At 39.9% G+C, this 17,669-nt stretch overlaps 1 protein-coding gene across 7 annotated transcripts in view; it reads left to right on the top strand.

Moving 5' to 3' along the window:
- SH3KBP1 (SH3 domain containing kinase binding protein 1) overlaps positions 1-17,669 on the top strand; it is a 202,541-nt gene that overhangs the window by 155,685 nt on the left and 29,187 nt on the right. For all 7 annotated transcript variants that reach the window (XM_087726412.1, XM_087726410.1, XM_087726411.1 and 4 more), the window contains 3 exons: positions 836-916; positions 1,658-1,820; positions 9,917-10,002. In XM_087726412.1, the coding sequence (XP_087582538.1) occupies positions 836-916; positions 1,658-1,820; positions 9,917-10,002 (330 nt within the window). The remainder of the gene's footprint in view (positions 1-835; positions 917-1,657; positions 1,821-9,916; positions 10,003-17,669) is intronic.

The raw sequence follows: 17,669 nt of genomic DNA, 5'->3' as shown, positions 1-17,669 counted from the left end.
GAAATAAAGTCCTAAAACATGTTTCATGTAGTAAAATGTGTAGTCACTGGAAAGAGCAACAGACAAACAACTGTAAATATACTATTCTCTGTATTTTGAATCTTACTTTATATGCATAATTATGATTATAAGTAAAGGTTCACCCAAACTGTATGCTAATCTATGCATGCAATTTATTTTCTGCATTTGAATTAATCCACTAAATTTGTCTGGAAGGATGTTTTCAGGAGGCAGTTAGAAAGAGCATATCTGTATTCTAATAAGCACAGGAAATACTGATTTAGCATGCTACACTTCATATCTGAATTGTGAAATTATAAAGACTTTTTTCAGCTTAATTCTCTTGCTCCTGCAATAGAGCAGATGACATTAATTAATTAATTAATTAATTAATTATATGAGACATAAATGTGATTATGGGCATTTGAGCATCAGCTACAATAGAGATAAAATAAACTTGGGGCAATTCTGAAATATTGCTGAACTCACTTGTAAACTGACATCCAATAAGTATTACTGTGATGGATCATTGTCATATAAGCAAACCAAAGCAGTGAATATCCTTTTCCTGTAAAGTTCTATAGCAATGGTAATCACTTTTTGTGATTTTAAATTTTGAAATCTACTTAATTTGATACTGTATCTGACACAATGAATCCAAATTTAACATAGTTTAATTGAAATGGAAATATTCCTAAATATAAACAGGTCTACGTGTGTAATCCATAGAGAAACAGTGTATCACATTTTAAGAGAAAAACTACTAAATTAGCAGAGCAGAAAAAATAATTTTATTGACTTCTTTTTAAGTATTTAACATTATGCTTTTTGATAGCTACTACAGATAGAAAGCATGAAATTAAAAAGGTTCCTCCTGAGAGGCCAGAATGCCTTCCTCATCGAACAGAAGAAAAAGGTAAGAATTGTACTTCTGTTTGAAAACCACCTTTATATTTTAATCTTTCACCCAAAGGACAAGTTACATTTAGGTCTTGCCTGTTCTAACTTTTTGTTCAGAGACTCAGAGAAATCTTAGAAAAATCTTTGTTGTATATAATTTCAGGAACAGAAATAAGGGAATTCCATATTGTAGCATGTAGAAATTAACTTGTGAGTGTGACACATATGCCCCCAGTTCCGTTGTGGCCCAAATTTTCCACTTGTATGATTACTTGGAAAATAGTGCCAGAAGCATCAGCAATGAAGTATGTTTCTGTGAGTTTCTCTTTTGTTTTTTTAAAACTTCATGTTATTTCTTTCTCTAAAAGAAAGCCCCAAATGTTAGATGAAATATAAATAAAGCTTCTTGAGAATATTCAAGGTTATTCCAATATAAAACTTTTGATTCTCCAGATATTGATCCAACAAAACCCAGATATAACCATTAAAAACTTTATTTCCATTCTAAAATTCATCACACAGCCGGATGTTTAGACTGGATTTGGCATTTTTATCCATCTATTGAGTCCTAATGAATTTATTAAACTTGTATGCTGCCAAACTCTCAATGACTCTAGGCAGCTAGCTATAATATACTTGCTGTGACAATAAATCAATTGCTAGGGTTTTTTTCTTTTTGGTGACTATTGTAGCTATTGCATATGATCATTTGGCTTAAAAATGTCTTTATTCTTTTGGATTGAAAATTGATTTGAAGAAAGACCAGAGAGAGAACAAAAAGCATTAGATTTACAGAAGCCTTCTGTTCCTGCTATACCACCCAAGAAACCTCGACCACCAAAAACAAACTCTTTGAACAGACCTGGTACGTTGCCACCAAGAAGACCAGAAAGACCAGTTGTGCCTCTGATTCAAACAAGGTATTTGAGTTATTCATTTGTTTTTAACTACAATGATTTTCTGTTGGCAAGTTGATATCAACTTTTTATTTTTCTGATTGCCAGATCAGTATTATCTCCTGGTGACTGCCTAAATTAGTCCCTGCAGGTTTCTTGGCAAGGCCTTTCAGAAATAGTTTTGCCATTGCCTTCTCCCTAGAGTTTTGAAAGAGTGACTGGCCCAAAGTCACGTAACTAGCTTTGTGCCTAAGCTGGTACTGGAACTCACAGTCTCCTGGTTTCTAGCCTGATATCTTAGTATAGTGACAATAAGTTGGCTCTCTCTAATTAACTAATTAATAACCATATAAGATTTTATTCAGGATGATCTGTTGTCAACTTGGCATTTTAGATTTCTTTGTGGTGCATTGATTACTGATGTTATTAAGTCCATCCACTTTGCTGCCAGTCATCCTTTTATTTTCTTCCATTCCCCCACCCATCCACCCACCCGCATTATAGCCTTCTCAAGAGTGCTGAGTCTTCACAAAATACATCCATAATATGGTAGTTTGAGCTTTATCATTAAACTATAAATGAAATAAAAACACTGGTTGATTGGAGTTGAGAAAAATTATCTTAATGCAATCTTTGATATGCTTTTATTGGTCATTATAGCTCTTGTGAAAATTCTGCATTGATTTTTTTTCTTAGCTATAAATATTATTCTCAACTCTAACACCAAGTTCAAAAGCATCAATACTCTTTCTTCAAAATCCAATTTGCTCACTAGTAGTGTTACAGGGAAAATCATTTTCGGCATGAATCTGATATTTCTAACTACAGCATTTGAATATCGTTTCGAAAGCCTTAATGGCTACCAAGGATATATTGTGTACTACATTAAGTACATTAAATATATAATGCAATAGAAAATGTTAAAAAGCAATGTAATGTAGACTTATATGTATTACTTATTGTTTCCAGTTAGACTTTTTGTGATAAAGAATTGCATAGAATTACATTGAGGTAAGATGGGTAAATTTAATAAATAAAAAACAAGCAAATAAATAAATAGCCTTGGTTTCTTTTGGGGAATCTTACAAGATTCTTGTCTTTAGAAAAAGCAGTTAAAATTAATTAATAAAATAATTTTATAATTTATACAATATAAATACCTTTAACAATCCTTCTTGTTTCTGAAATTACCTACAGTGTTTAACTAATAGGATATATCTGCTTCCATGAACATTAGGTATGTCTATTATTACTGCTAATATTGGTATCATTTAAAAATGAAATCAGTCAGTGGTGGGATTCAAATTTTTTTACTACCAGTTCTGTGGACGTGGCTTGGTGGTCATGTGAGTGGGGGGTCAACTCAATGTCACTCCCACCCAGTCACATGACCACCACCGCCAGCCACACCTACTGAGGTTTTATGGCTCCTTGTTTTCTGTGGGAAATGGGTAATGTGACTGATTGGGCATAGCCAACTTGATTGGTCTCATCCTTAGGAAATTTCTCCTTAGTCCAACTCTCAATAAAATAGCCCAATAAAATAGCACTGTTCCAATATTTAGAATAGAATAGAATAGAATAGAATAACAGAGTTGGGAAGGACCTTGGAGGTCTTCTAGTCCAAACCCCTGTGTCAGTGTTCCATATATCATCCAGAATTAAATCAGAGTTCAAGACATAACTTTCATCAAAGTTCCAATTTAATAAGACAGACATGTTGGCACATCTGTGGAAACCCGAATCTGAAGGCTTCCTGGGTTTCCACCCAGTTGAAAGTTCATGAACTTGTCCCCACACCCACAAGTCCATCACATGGTCCAATCTTCCTCTGCCACGCTGGCATTTCCACTCACCTAGTTCCGGTCAGATGCAGAGGTGCAGAGACAAAGAATGACCTTGATTTCTAAAAAGGATTTTTTTATTTTGAAAACAAACACATTCTACTCCTACCCCCCTCCCAATTCCCCACTAATGAAACAGCATAGTAAAGAAAGAGAGAGAGTGTGTGGCAGGCCACAGATCCTAAAATGAATATGATTGCAAGCCTGACAGGCAGCCTCTCCTCAGAAGAAAAACATTTCCTGAAAAGAGAACAACATAAAAGTTAACATAACATAATTAACCACCTCTTCCGCCCTCAGGGGGAATCTTTGGCTTATTGGGAAACTTCTCATGGAATTGTTTTACTAACTTATCCGCTTTTAGGTCCCAACTTTTCCCCAAGTAGCTTCAGGCAAAGGGTACCCCTTCCAATGCAAACCTATATCACTTCAGACAAATGATTGTCCAATCCAATGGTGGGTTCCAGAGGGCCTGGCGTCCTCCACATGAATGTGCACAGCTCGCGCATGTGTCCTACCTTCCAGCAACACCTCCATGAGCCTTCCCGATGCTCCAGCTGCTCAGCGGAGTGTTGCATATGTGCTCTACACGCCATGCTCATGCGCGGAAGCACCAAAGACTTTAAAGACAGGTAAGGGGCGCAGGTGGGCAGGTGGGCCCCTCCGGAGCACCGTACTGAAATGGTACCCGGTGCTCCAGGCAGGCACCGGTACACGCATACTGGGGCATACCGCCTGCAACCCACCACTGGTCCAATCTCTTCTTAAAAACCTCTAGTGTTGGAGCATTTACAACTTCTGGAGGCAAGTTGTTCCACTGATTAATTGTTCTGTCAGGAAATTTGAGGGGCTCCTACAAAAATGAGGGAGTCAATCTATTTTCCAAAGCACCAAAAGGCACAACAAGAAACAATGGGTGGAAACTAACCAAAGAGAGAAGCAACCTGTGACTAAGGAGAAATTTTCTAAGGGATCAATGGAAATTAACCAATAGAATAGCTTGCCTTCAGACGTTGTGAGTGCTCCATCACTAGAGGCTTTCTAAAAGAGTTAGGGAAGTACACCCCAAAAAGGCCAGTGCCAGGCACCACAATGCACAAAATAATGCACAAAACATAAAACAGCCATTCCCCTTTTTAAAAAAGTCAACCCCAAAGCAAACACAGCCGCTGAGAGGGAAACTAAGAGCAGCTGCTCAAGCTAATGGAAAGCCTGGGTGTGCTGCCAAAAGCCATTAACCCTCTAACTCTATTATTATATGTTCTGTATGTTCTGTATGTTCTATATTGCAAAAGCAATATAGCTGGATGGACCACACATGCACTAAATTCACAGCCTGTATGATCAAACTGCAACATTGTCCTCTCCTGTATCCCCCCCTCCCCCGGAAGAAACAAGAAGTAGCCAACACTGCAGCAGCTATAAAAAGTCTTGGGAAACTCCAGGGAGTATCAGCTGATCACAGAAGTGTTACTTAATAGTCTTTATAATGAAAATGTTTGTAATCTTGTCCTTCTTCCTGAAAGACCAATTAATCCAGTGACGTGCGGTGAGGTTGGTGAGGCAAGAGTGCGGCGGTGGCGAGAAGCAGCATCCCCGCAGCTGTCCCCGACAGAGGCGTCTCGCATTTATGTCCGCCATAGATGCGAGACGCCTCTGTTGGACACAGTGGTGGAGACAGGGGCGAAGCGGCAGAGCACGACAGTGGCGAGAAGCAGCGTCCCTGCAGCTGTCCCCAACAGAGGCATCTTGCGTTTATATCCACCATAGATACAAGATGCCTCTGTTGGACACAGCGGCAGGGACAGAGGAGGCGGGGCGAGGCGGTGGCGAGAAACAGCATCCCCACAGCTGTCCTCGACAGAGGTGTCTCACGTTTATGTCTCCCATAGACGCGAGATGCCTTTGTTGGACACAGCGGTGGGGACAGAGGAGGCGGGGGGCGAGGCGGCGGAGCGTGGCGGCGGCGAGAAGCAGCATCCCTGCAGCTGTCCCCAACAGAGGCGTGTCACGTTTATGTCTGCCATAGATGTGAGATGCCTCTGTTGGACACAGCGGCGGGGACGGAGGAGGCGGGGGGTGAGGCAGCAGCCAGCGAAGAAAGGGGAGAGGAGGACGAGGAAAGGGAGAGGGGAGCAGGACAGGGCTCCCGGTGGGGGAGAGAGGAGAAAGGGAAGGGGGGCACAGCAGGCAAAAGAAAGAAAGGGCCAGCCCACCAGCAGAGGCGGGTAAAAGACCCGCCTCTGCTGGCGGGCTGCCCCTCTCTTCTCAAACGAGGCTGCCCTCCCTGCCTCTTCCCCTTCCCTCTCTTCTCAAACAAACTCTCAATAATTTTTAATTCCTCTCCCCTCCCTCCGTCCGACCCACATACCTTTCCCAGCTGTGTCACAGAGGATTTCAACTCTCCTCTTGTCTGCCACGATGAAAATGTGAAAATGTAAAAAGAAAAAGGCGAGAGCTGCTCTAGCCAGGCTGCGATAGTTGCTGCTAGAGTCACCATGTGGATGACTCTGCTTAGCTGTTTTAAAAAAGCCTCTTAAAAAGTGATAGAGAAGAGTACGTCCTGCTGATCTCAGGGACACCACAAAATCCCTGATTGATCCAGGAGAAGCTCTTATTTCCAACAATAGAAATGCAGCCATTGAAGCTGCTGAAGTTGGGACAGCTCCGGAACAGAAAGAAAGCAGAAAGAGAAAGTATGTCAAATTGGTGAGGAAATTTTATTATTAGAAAAGAGACTACCCCCAAAAAAATATCAAAGTTAAATTAAAATTGAAGACAGAAGAGAGCAAGCAGCAAAATTAAGCTACAATAAACTTAGTGTGTTATCTTTTTTAATTTTTCTTTTTATGGATGGATTTTTTGCAAGTGTTTCCTACTTTTTAAACTGAATGGATTAGTTTTTCTTATTTTTTTCTTTTTTATACCTATGGATTAAAAAATTTCTTTTTTTATAATACTTGATTGGACTGTTTTTTCTCTCCATTTAAGTTTTTTAAAAAGTTTGGAACATAAAGAAGATATAAAGAGGAACATAAAGAGGGTTGTAACAATAGAAGGAAAAGAAGTAACACTGCCACTTAGAGGCTGGAAGCTTGGAAACATTGTTCTTTCTGGCTTTTCAGCTTGCTTACTGAGAGTGATAGTAGGAAGAGCACAGATTGTTTACACAGGTGTTCTTCAAGAGTTCTATCAGAAGCTGGATGGGAGTGAAGACAAAGCCTTGACTTGAAATATTATAATGAACGTGCTTGAAATCTAACAAAAAGCTTTGAACGCTATAGTAGCAGTGTTTACAAGTTGGAAGAATGGCACAAGAGGAAAAAGAAAACTTAACATTGAAATTGAATATATTTGAAATTCAAAAAATATTAGTAGTAACAGAGACAATTGAGAAGAGATTGGAGAATATAGAACATAGAACAGAAAAATTTGATGGAAAAATTGAGGACGTTTATCAAATGAAGAAAGCAGAGGACAGAGTTCTAAAAATTGAGGAAAAAATGAGCAAAGAGATAAATAAATTGTGGGTGTTGACAGCAAACTGAGCGTGGTCGGAAATGGCAAGAGCGGAATATGGAAAGGGGCGATAGATGGACTGGAACTCTACCCCAGATTTCAAAGTATAGAAGAAGAAAAGAGAGAGAAATTGATGGAGGTAAGGAGAAAAATATTGACAGAAGCACCAGTGATAACCAAAGACAAACTGATGGAAGGAGCAGATGAAGGGTCTCGAGTTTTTATAAGATACGAAATGAGCAACAAGTTGCGAAGAGAAGTCCATACAAGACTTACCAAGAAAGTAATCAGAATACTAATGCTACAAATGGCAAGAGTCATAAGACTGCATTATTACTGGAAAGATACAGGTTGATGTAATGAAAGCGTATAATAAGAATTAGGTCAAACTTAGTTAGAGTATTATGTATAAAATGAAGTGATAATAGTTATAGTCAAATAAATGATTAACAATGAGAATAATGCACATGTATGTGTATGTGTATGTATGTATGTATGTTTGTTTGATAAAATGAAATTTTATATAAACTACAAATGGAGACCATGAGAGGTGTTTTAAAAGTTTTGCTATTAAATACAACTAATTTTTATTTAGAATATGTTATAAAGATGTAATGTCATTGGATTATTTTAGGAGGATTTAATGGAATGCCATTATATAGTTTTACTTTAAAGTTAAATCATATAAAAGAATGTAAAAACAATTATAGTCAAATGAAAGTTGAGGTACAATAATAGTAATGTATATAAATATACTTGATTTAAAAACATGTGATTTGATATAAATTGTAAGTGATGACTATGGAAGGGATGCATAGAAATTTTGTAACCAACTGACACACTTTCTATAATTTGTAATGGAAGATGCTTTTATGTTTTTCTATTTTTGTTCTGTCCGTTTGTGTTTGTTTAAAAATAAAAAAATAAAAAAGAGCTGCTTCATTACAAGGGGTGGTGATGATGGTGACTGTGCTAGAGAAGTTTAAACAGAAGCCAGATGACCATTGTTGATGGTCATCAACAATGCTGCAATATTAAATCCCCAATAGCAATAGCACTTATATACCGTGCCATAGTGCTTTACAGCACTTTCTGAATGGTTTACAAATGTGAGCATGTTTGCCCGCAACTATCTGGGTCCTCATTTTACCAATCTCAGAAGGATGGAAGGCAGAGTCTACCTTGGGCCGGTCAGGATCAAATTCCTGGCTGTAGGCAAAATAAGTGTAATACTGCATTCTAACCACTGTGCCACCATGGCTGATGGGATAGAGCAGTGATGGCTAACCTTTTTGTCGAGGCATGCCAAAAGTGGGGGGAGCGTAGGGGGTTCGTGCATGTGTGTGCCCACACCCATAATGCTATGCCCTCCCCCCATGCATGCGCGCATAACTCTCCCGTGCATGTGCACAGGCCTCACTGAAGCCTCCGGACTTCCAGTTTGAGCGTTGGTCTGTTTTTTGCCCTCTGCAGGCTTCAGGAAAGCCTCCTGAAGGCCGAAAATCAGGTGGCCAGTGTGCACATGCGCATTGGAGCTGACAGGGCAACGCCTCACGTGCCTTCAGAAATGGCTCCGTGTGCCACCTGTGGCACGCGTACCATAGGTTCACCATCACAGGGATAGAGAGTTGGACTACATGATCTCCAACATCCCTTTCAAATTCTATAATTCATTTCAAAAGAAGACATGTTTCAAAAATAAAGATCATATCTTCCAGTGAAAAAGATGCACTGGACTATTCTGCATCTTTAACTTGAAGGAAAACATAAAAATTCCATACTATATAATCTAGAATGAGTCTAAACTATTTTAAGAAAGAATGAAACTAATAATAATCAAGGTATTCACATACTACAGATAAATATAAATGTTCAACAAATGGGATGTTTTGTTAAAGAGCTTGTGGTTTTGGGAAGTAAAGAGTCATCAGCTCAGTCTGGTCTGGAAATAAATCAGTGGTGGGTTGCTGCCGGTTTGGCACGGTTCAACTGAACCGGTAGTGGCTGTGGCGGGAGGTTCTGCCCACCCGTCCGGACACTTCTGTCCCTGTGCAGATGCTTCAGTGCATGTGCAGAAGCGTTGTGCGTACGAGCACAAGCAAACCGGTAGTAAACCGGTTAGCAACCCACCACTGGAATAAATGGCACAATTTATAAAATGTGAATGATTTTTTTCTTTTTCAAAAATATAGCCACCTGTTTCTGAGTTGAAACCCTCAGATAATTGGGTCTAAAGGAAAGGTAACCCTTTTAATTCTACCCATTTATACAATGCAAAAAGCTCCCATTTCAGATGGTCAGTAGAAGTGTATTAGTAATTCAAACCCTTAATGCTAATAAAAATCATACTAAAGGATCTAGCAACATACCTAGGGAGTGCTTAACCATTTTGTTGCAGCTGGGCACCTCATATATTTTACAGTTGAGTTTGCAGAATTAATTTTTCTTCATGTAATATGATTGAGAGAGGCTGAAATCTTTTTTCAGATTACGGACAAGTTATCTTCAGTATCAAGGCACATCTAATATTTAAGACATCATTTAGGATATTAGTGTATCTAAAATAAGTTCTTTTGACAGGTGTTAAGGAGAAACAAGATAAGGTTAATCCAAGTAGAGTGCTGCTTTATGAGAGATAGGTATCTCTGACAGTTTGCGGTGACACTGAAGTGGCATAGAAGCATGCTTTTTTTTCTTCGAAGCTAAAAAATGAGATTGAAGCATTTAAATGAATACCTCTCTTGTTTCTAACTGCAGGAATGAAATTCCAAAAGTAGATTTGGTGAGCTGTTCTTTGTCCGGCACCTTAGAAAAGGAATCCACTGAAAGAAGCAATGACATCGGTAAGTTGAAGTAAATTTTACATTTATATGATCCAGTTGCTATATAAAAAGAGTATTTCTGAATTGTAATCAGTTGACATATTTATTATAAAATCATTGTATACTTTTATATCTTGATGAAACACAAATAACGTGATCCATAATATTCTAAATGTTTGCAATTTTTGCTTAATTGGATACTATTTTATTATTTAAGTTATTTTAAAAAACTAAAGTTTTTTAAAATTTATCTTTAATGGTTGTTAGTTCAAAAGAAGTAGTAGAGCTCTGTAATAACTAACTTATTAGTTATTAGGAATTAAGGTGACTTTGTGAAGCATTTTAAACACATTTCCTATCTTGAGAAAATTAAAATGGTTACTTTTACATTTTTCATAAATTTGCTGTCCTTAAGAAGCGTTCCAAATTACAAAGATACTTAGGCTGGAAAGTGAGGTGTTCTGCTGTGATCACATATCTGTTAGCAAACCAAGTGTCATTTTCATATGGAAATATTCTAGTATCATCTGCTTCAATCACTCAGTTCTGTAACAACTGGGCTCCAGAAGACATGGTTTTGTAAGAGGAGAATCTTTGTATTCTAAATTGTAAGCATTACTACATAACATTGGTAGCATGCTGTGTTACTTTTATGATATGATTTCTTCAAGAAGCTCATACTGTTAAAATTAAAATAGGGCAGAAATTAATCTTTATTTTGGAATAATACTTTTAATATGGCTTTAATAGGCAGTTGTTCAAATAATAAGCTGTTTTTTAACAAAAAGAATGATTTCAGAAAATGAAATTACAAAAGAATTATGTATTTTAATATGTATTTAATATTCTGCTTTTTGCTTACTAAATACATACTGAAATATTTAGGTTTAGGTTCATTTGTTCTTATTAGCCATAAGCCAGCCTTGAATTGATATTCTCTGGATTACTTGCTTCTTATAAATATTAGCTGTTCATGAAGTCCAACAGATCTGTAACATTAGCTTAGACTGAAGAACATAAAATACTACCATGCGACATTATGGTTTTCTTGTCTTTGAATCAGAATTACAATTGCAATATTTAGATAACATAAGTGAAGGTCAGAGAACTAAATGAGAATAATAATAGAAAATTAAAGCAATATTGCTTTTTATACTGTGAAGTTGCTCAATGTCTTTTTGTATTTTGATAAGATTTAGAAATAATAAAAGAAAATAAAGCCTTTTTTGAGATACAGAATTATGTACACAATAATAAAAATGAAAACATTATGTATCTGTTGTGACGCTAGAGGAAATATTTAAAATTGTTAATTACTTGAAAATGGAGAAAAGAAATATAAAAATAGAATCAATTAATTATGAGTAATGTTAGAGTAGATTTGAGGACAGAGGGAGGGCAAAGGAGATGAAGGTGAAATATATGAGATGTGAGAAATGTTCTCACCACCATCTTGGTATGTTACTTGGCAGAGATATCATGAGCCATTGCAGCCTGAATTTCAACTTTATGCAGGAATTCAGCAATGGTGAAACAACAAAATGTTCATTTACCAGCTCATTTCTTACAGAGGGAAATGAAGCATAGTATTGCACTGTGTATAATATTGCAATATTATTTCACTCTGGTACACAAACTAGAAATGTGAGATTAATTTGTTTATGGAAATGTTTTATTTAAATGTCAAATTAATATAGATATTGTCCTATGCACACGACTATAGCTCCCCAAAGAATGCATTTATTTAATATATTTTTCTTGGCGTGAAGACTTTCAGGTATTTATATTAGAGCGCAATTAGTGAAAGGTGTCTTAGTTGGATTGTAAACATTATTTGTTTTTAATGTGAATGTTGTATCAAAGGAACTTTTTTCTTTTTTTTAATCTATGATTCATACATGCAAAGCTTTGGAAGGGAAAAAACAGTTATTCCTGTTATTAAGTGTGTGTATAGATCTGTTTCTCCTCACAATTTTTTCTTTTTTCTTTTCTTTTTCTCTACATTTCCAGTGGTGCCTTTCTTTTTCTTTCCACTCATATTTCTTCAAGCTTTCCCCATTTACATCCCTTTATCATGGGTAATTCTTCTTCACTTGATGATGGTAAGGCTGTTTTGCACCTTCTGTCTGTCCTGTCTTTTTTCAAGAGAGAGAATGAATGGCATCTACTGCTCCATTCTCCTGGCATCCATTTGTTTGTTATAGTTGTAATTCTTTATTAACCAAGCCATTTCATACTGGCCGGTGCAATGCTTCTGAAAATATTGCACTTCTTTATTATAATATTGTTCCTCAGTAACAGTAAAAACCTAATTTTTATGCTAATAAAAATGTTCCATCTTCTAATATAAACTAAAATGTTTGCAAGTTAGTCAAATGCAATAGTTCACAGACATGCATCGCCAATATTTTGAGAGCTAATAAAATGATCTTACAAGGATTATGTGTTTTTGCAGGAGTGTCTTAAATAAGAACCAATCTGTCTGTTAGTGCATTATTGCCAGGAAGCATAATTTTAAATTTTCCATAGTAGGAACATCAGCTTTCTTACTACCAATTAGTTTGATTATAGATGTCCTTGCAGATTGAGCCAATGTTAAAGGTCATTTTTTCATTAAAGATATGACCTAATCTCTAAAAGGAACATGAATTTTATATGGGTTAAACAAATGCCAAGCAGGATATTAAGAATGGATTTATTTTATAGAATATAAAAGTGTGTATCACACAATGGCCCTGAATGAGAGATATGCCAGTTGCAAGGTTAAAAAAAAGATGAGTTTACACACTAGGTAGAATTCTGTACAAGGACACCTTATATGCCAGCAGCGCCCCTGCTCAGAATTGTGGTAGTATGGTGGCCTAATTTTTCAACTTTACATATTAACATTTGTGGAAATGATTAAACTATGTTTTGTACCATTGCAAATGGGTCCTTATTTCTATAATTGGTTTTAACATCCTTTAATTCCTATTTTCTGAATTTTAAGTCAGAAAACAGGGTAGTTGTTTTTAATTTAAAAAAGAAAATTGTAATAGACAATCACATCTCCAAAAGTAGGATTTTATGCTTTTAAAAAGATGTTTTTTAATGCTGTATTTACAAGGGAAGAGGGAGATGCTTCTTTGGATTTAATGTTGTATTAAGTCTGCCATGGTAATGATAGTTTTTGAAGTCAGTGCTAATAAAGGAGAACATTTGTAGCTCAGGGTTGACATAAAGGGTCCTTGGTGCTCTCTGAGGTTGCTTGTTTTTTTTTGCAGATGTTTCATTACTCAAACTATGTAACATTGACAATGCTAGTAAGGAGTGCAATTTGCTGCCACTTTATATTCTGGTGGCTTGCCTGTCAGTGTTGGTGGGGGGTGGTCTTAGAGATTCTTTGGTTGGGTTGTTTCCTGTTGGCTTCTTTGGCAATTTCTTGATTGGGGTATCGTTTACTTGATTGTTGGTCCGATGTTAACTTTGGAGTTAATATATGCTGATCTGGGTGCTAATTGCTGCTGGAGAGGTGCTTGGGTCTTTTTGTTCCTTTTTTGGCTGTGTGATTGTCCCTTTTGCATAACATATTCATATTGTTAATGTCTATATGTCTATTGATGGCTGATTCATCAGAGTGCCAGGCTTTTAGAAATTCCTTGATGTCAGAGTGTGCACAGCTTTACTTCATGAGACAACCCAGGACAATAACAGCAAGCAGAGGTTTGTAATAAATAGTGTTTTTTATCTACAAAAGAATATATACTATACATAGACGCACTATAGGCAGAAATCAAACAATCAGTAAATTACAGCAGGGCCTCTTGTTATTATACAGGCTCTTAAAGAGATAACAGCCAAAAACCTTGCTGACTCATTCCCATCATTACATCATTGCATCATTGTAGCAGCTCTGACCCTTGGCATTTTTGAACTTGGCTTGGTCTAGGATGGTCACCTTTTTCCAATCGAAACTATGGCTACATCTGTCTATAACAGAGGTGGGTTCCTACCAGTTCAGACCAGTTTGGCCGAACCGGTAGTAATATGTCAGCCTGGGTTGCAGAACCAGCAGTGACCGCTGGCTGGCCATGCCCCCGAACTGGTCCGCCCATTTGGATGCTCACCCTGCCTTGCCTTTGCCACATGCATCCACTGCCTCCTCCTCCCTACACACACAGATAAGCATTGCGGTGTGCACGAGGGCAGAGGGCGGTGGTGGAAGAACAGGGCGGTGGGAAGAGAGGGCAGTGGCAGCGGAAGGAGTGATAGCAGCGGTGGGCAGTGGCCCGTCCCCATCCCAGCAATGGCAGCAGGGGCATTGGGGCATCCCAGAACTACCAGGGAGTTTTACCACGCATCTTTGGCCAGGATACGGCGAGCAGCAGCCCCAAAAGCTGGCAGGGTCCCCAGTATCACAGAGCAGAGTTGGTACCACCTCTGCAAAGACTACCTCTAATCTGCAGTTTACTCATGAGCACCATGCTGACGAGTAAATGTGCTCACATGTAAACTGCAGATTAGAGGCAGCCAGCAGATCCTGGCTTACTCGCTCAGCTGCTCACTACCCGGAGCTCTCAGGCAGCAAACGAAACAGCCGCCTCTGCCTCCGTGCATTGAGGAGGCCAAGCTGCAGCGGGAAGAGCATGGACTTCAGGAAGTGACTGCCAGCGATGCCCTCAGATGAAGATGTGAGCAGGGAGGCTCAATCCCACAGGATCCTCAGTTTACTTGTGAGCATCATTGGTCTTTCTCCCTGTCTCTCCTGGCCAATGGCGCTCACAAGTAAACTGTAGCTAGGATCTCCCATGTGTTGCACAGAGGACATGGTTAGCATGCTCCCAGCCATACCCTGCAGTGCCCCTCCTGGCTCAGGGCAGATAGAAAGCCAAAAAGTGCTTTTTCTCACATTGTTACCGAGCTCCTAGAGAGCCACACTCATGCTGGCAATCCAGAGAGCAGGGGAAAACGGCCATTGCCTCCTAGCTCAGGAGCCAGCCGGGGGCCAGCCGGGCAGGGGCTATGGCAACAGGCTCCTCCAGCGCTCGAGGAGGGCAAGGTTAGTGCACTTCCGCCACGTCCTGTGGTGTCTCTGCCGGCTCAGGGCAGAGGACTCAGCTGCAGCCCAGACGAGCCGAGGCTACGGGGAGCACCCCATGTGTTGCATCCCCTTTCCAGCCTTTGCCCACACCTCGGTACCGTGGCAGAGACGGGGCAGTCCAGCAAGCAGGGTTCCTGAAAATGGTGCAGATGAAGGCTGGGAGGGGGATGCAACATGCGGAGGGATCCCCGCAGCCTCAACTTGTCTCAGTTGCAGCTGAGTCTGTTGCCCTGAGCCCGCAGAGGCACTGTAGCGTGCGGCTGGGAGTGCGCTAACCTTGCCCTCTCCAAGCACCATTGCCCTTGCCTGGCTCTCCCCCAGCTGGCTCCTGAGCTAGGAGGCAGCAGCTGGTTCCCACTGCCCTCCGGATTGCTAGCATGAGCATGGCTCTCCAGGAGCTTGGCAACAATGTAAGAACAAAACACTTTTCAGCTCCAATCGGCCAGCAAGAAGAACCATCATCTCCACCATCTTTGCATAAACACATCCCTTGGACTTGCATGTGTGAAGATGGCGGCAGTTTTTGGTCCCCGCCCAGTGGCGCCACACTCCCAGGGGTCACCCACTCACCTAGGGGGTGCGCAGGGGCTGAGAAGTGAACCAGGCAGCGCGCCACTTGCACGCCATGAGACGGCTGCAGGAGGCCAAGCAGAGGGGAGGAAAGAAATGGCCATTCAGGTGGTCCCACCTGGCATCCCCACAACCAGAGACTGGGCCAGGAGCCCTTCGGAGGCAATGGACCCAATGTTGGCAAGCGCTTCTCTTGGTGGGGCAGCCATGCTTGCAGCTTGCTCGCTCCTAGCCCAAAGCCTCACGACCCCCCTGCCCAGCATAACAGGGCTCACCTGCGCCAAGAGGCATAGTCTCCTGGCCCAAAGCCTCGTGACCCCCCCCCTGCCAAGTGCAGCTCACCTGTGCCGGCACTGCCTCCTTCTCTGAGTGCAGAGGGCACTCAGCTGGCTCTGGCTGCACCTGGGCTGGAGGAGGCAGTGCCAAATCTGACCGACCATTCTCATGGAGACCCGCCAACACCACCAGGTGCCTCCCGGCACAGGTGAGCTGCACTTGGCAGGGGGGGGTCACGAGGCTTTGGGCCAGGAGACTATTATTGCAGATGACTCCTGTTTTTTTTCTGGTTCTTTTGGTCTGCTTAGAATGTTTTGAAGGGTTATAGTTGGCTTGTGTGCTATACTGAATTGAAGTCAGTGTCAGATTAGGCACTTTCATCTCTGCCAATTCCTGGGAAAAAATGTTTCTTTTATTCTTTGGTATTTTAAAAAGTTTACTTGGTTGGCTTTTGCAGGAAAAATATCAAATAATGCCGTGTTATTTGGAATTACATTCTTAAAACTTATAATTTTGAGTCTTAATTCTGGTTGAGCATTTTTAGAATGAGAGTCTACAATCTTTTTCTCTTTTTAAACAAATGCATTTTAAAATTATTATTTTAAACATTATTGAAATATAAAACATTTCAGGGTAGATACATCAATGCTTATTACCATGTCTTACATCAAATTATAGTCCCAAAGGTGCTTTTTCCCGAAAAAGCACCTTTGGGACAACAATGACCTACATGACTGAGAATCTCTACCGACTTTTAGCTATACAATTCGGGATGAACACCCTTTGAATGCATTGTGTGGGAATAGGAATGGATTTCCAGAGGAAAAAAATTGCACACTACAGGAACCAGGAGCACTACTCAGGTAACCCTGAAGAGAGCACTAAACCTTCAAATGCTTCAACAACCCTCTAAAAGGATGGAGTTTACCAGTTGTCTGCAAGGAATATAAATCCTTCTATACTTCACTATCCTGTCAGAGCTGAAGAAGCTTCTTGGATGAGAAGTGAAATGTCTTCAAAAGAAAAGAAAGTTCAGTTGCCTCCTAAAAAAGGACTTTTGGACAACCATGACTTGGATGCCTGAGAATCTCTACAGATTACAGTATATTCATCCTAAGCAAAATGAATGTAAGAATATCTTAGTAATCATTTAGGGCTCTTTTTCATAGCTTTGTTAATATGCAGCTGTCCTACTTTGAGTTGGTAGAACAGTGTGTGGCATAAATAACTGAACTCTCAAGAACAAGACTAGGGAACAGTGCTGTCCCTACACTTTCAGTGCAGGTCAAGTTAAAGAAAGTATTTGTCAGCTTCTGCTTCACTGCTGCTTTTCGGCTGCCATTGAAACAGGGAGGGGGGTATGGTATTTGGGAGGGGAATGATTATGTACTGGAGGATTGTTATTAGGAGTATTCTGACCATCTCTCTGCGCATGTGGAAGAAGGGAGTTTCCCGCCAAGGCCAACTGTCCAGCATTCCAACCTGATGATGATTTTTGAAGACATCTCCCACCTAATGGTTGGGTGAATTATTATTGGACTATGAACTGGGGTGCCATGGGGAGGGGATTGAATCATACATGATATCTATTGCTTTAGCGCCTTTTTACTCAGACTCAGCTTTGTTTTGCTTCTCATCGTTTGTAATTAGTAAAAGTACACTTAATTCTGAAACATGGAGTTGTGTTATTTCTTTCTTGATTATTAAACGAAGAGGCACCTGACATTAAGCTGAGTCTCACTCACACCCAGCCCGGAGCGAA

The sequence above is a fragment of the Thamnophis sirtalis genome, unplaced genomic scaffold (assembly GCF_051295495.1).
Source record: "Thamnophis sirtalis isolate CommonGarterSnake01/CBP01778 unplaced genomic scaffold, rThaSir2_p1.2 scaffold_12, whole genome shotgun sequence".
Taxonomy (NCBI): Eukaryota; Metazoa; Chordata; class Lepidosauria; order Squamata; family Natricidae; genus Thamnophis; species Thamnophis sirtalis.
This window is presented reverse-complemented; position numbering and strand designations above follow the sequence as displayed.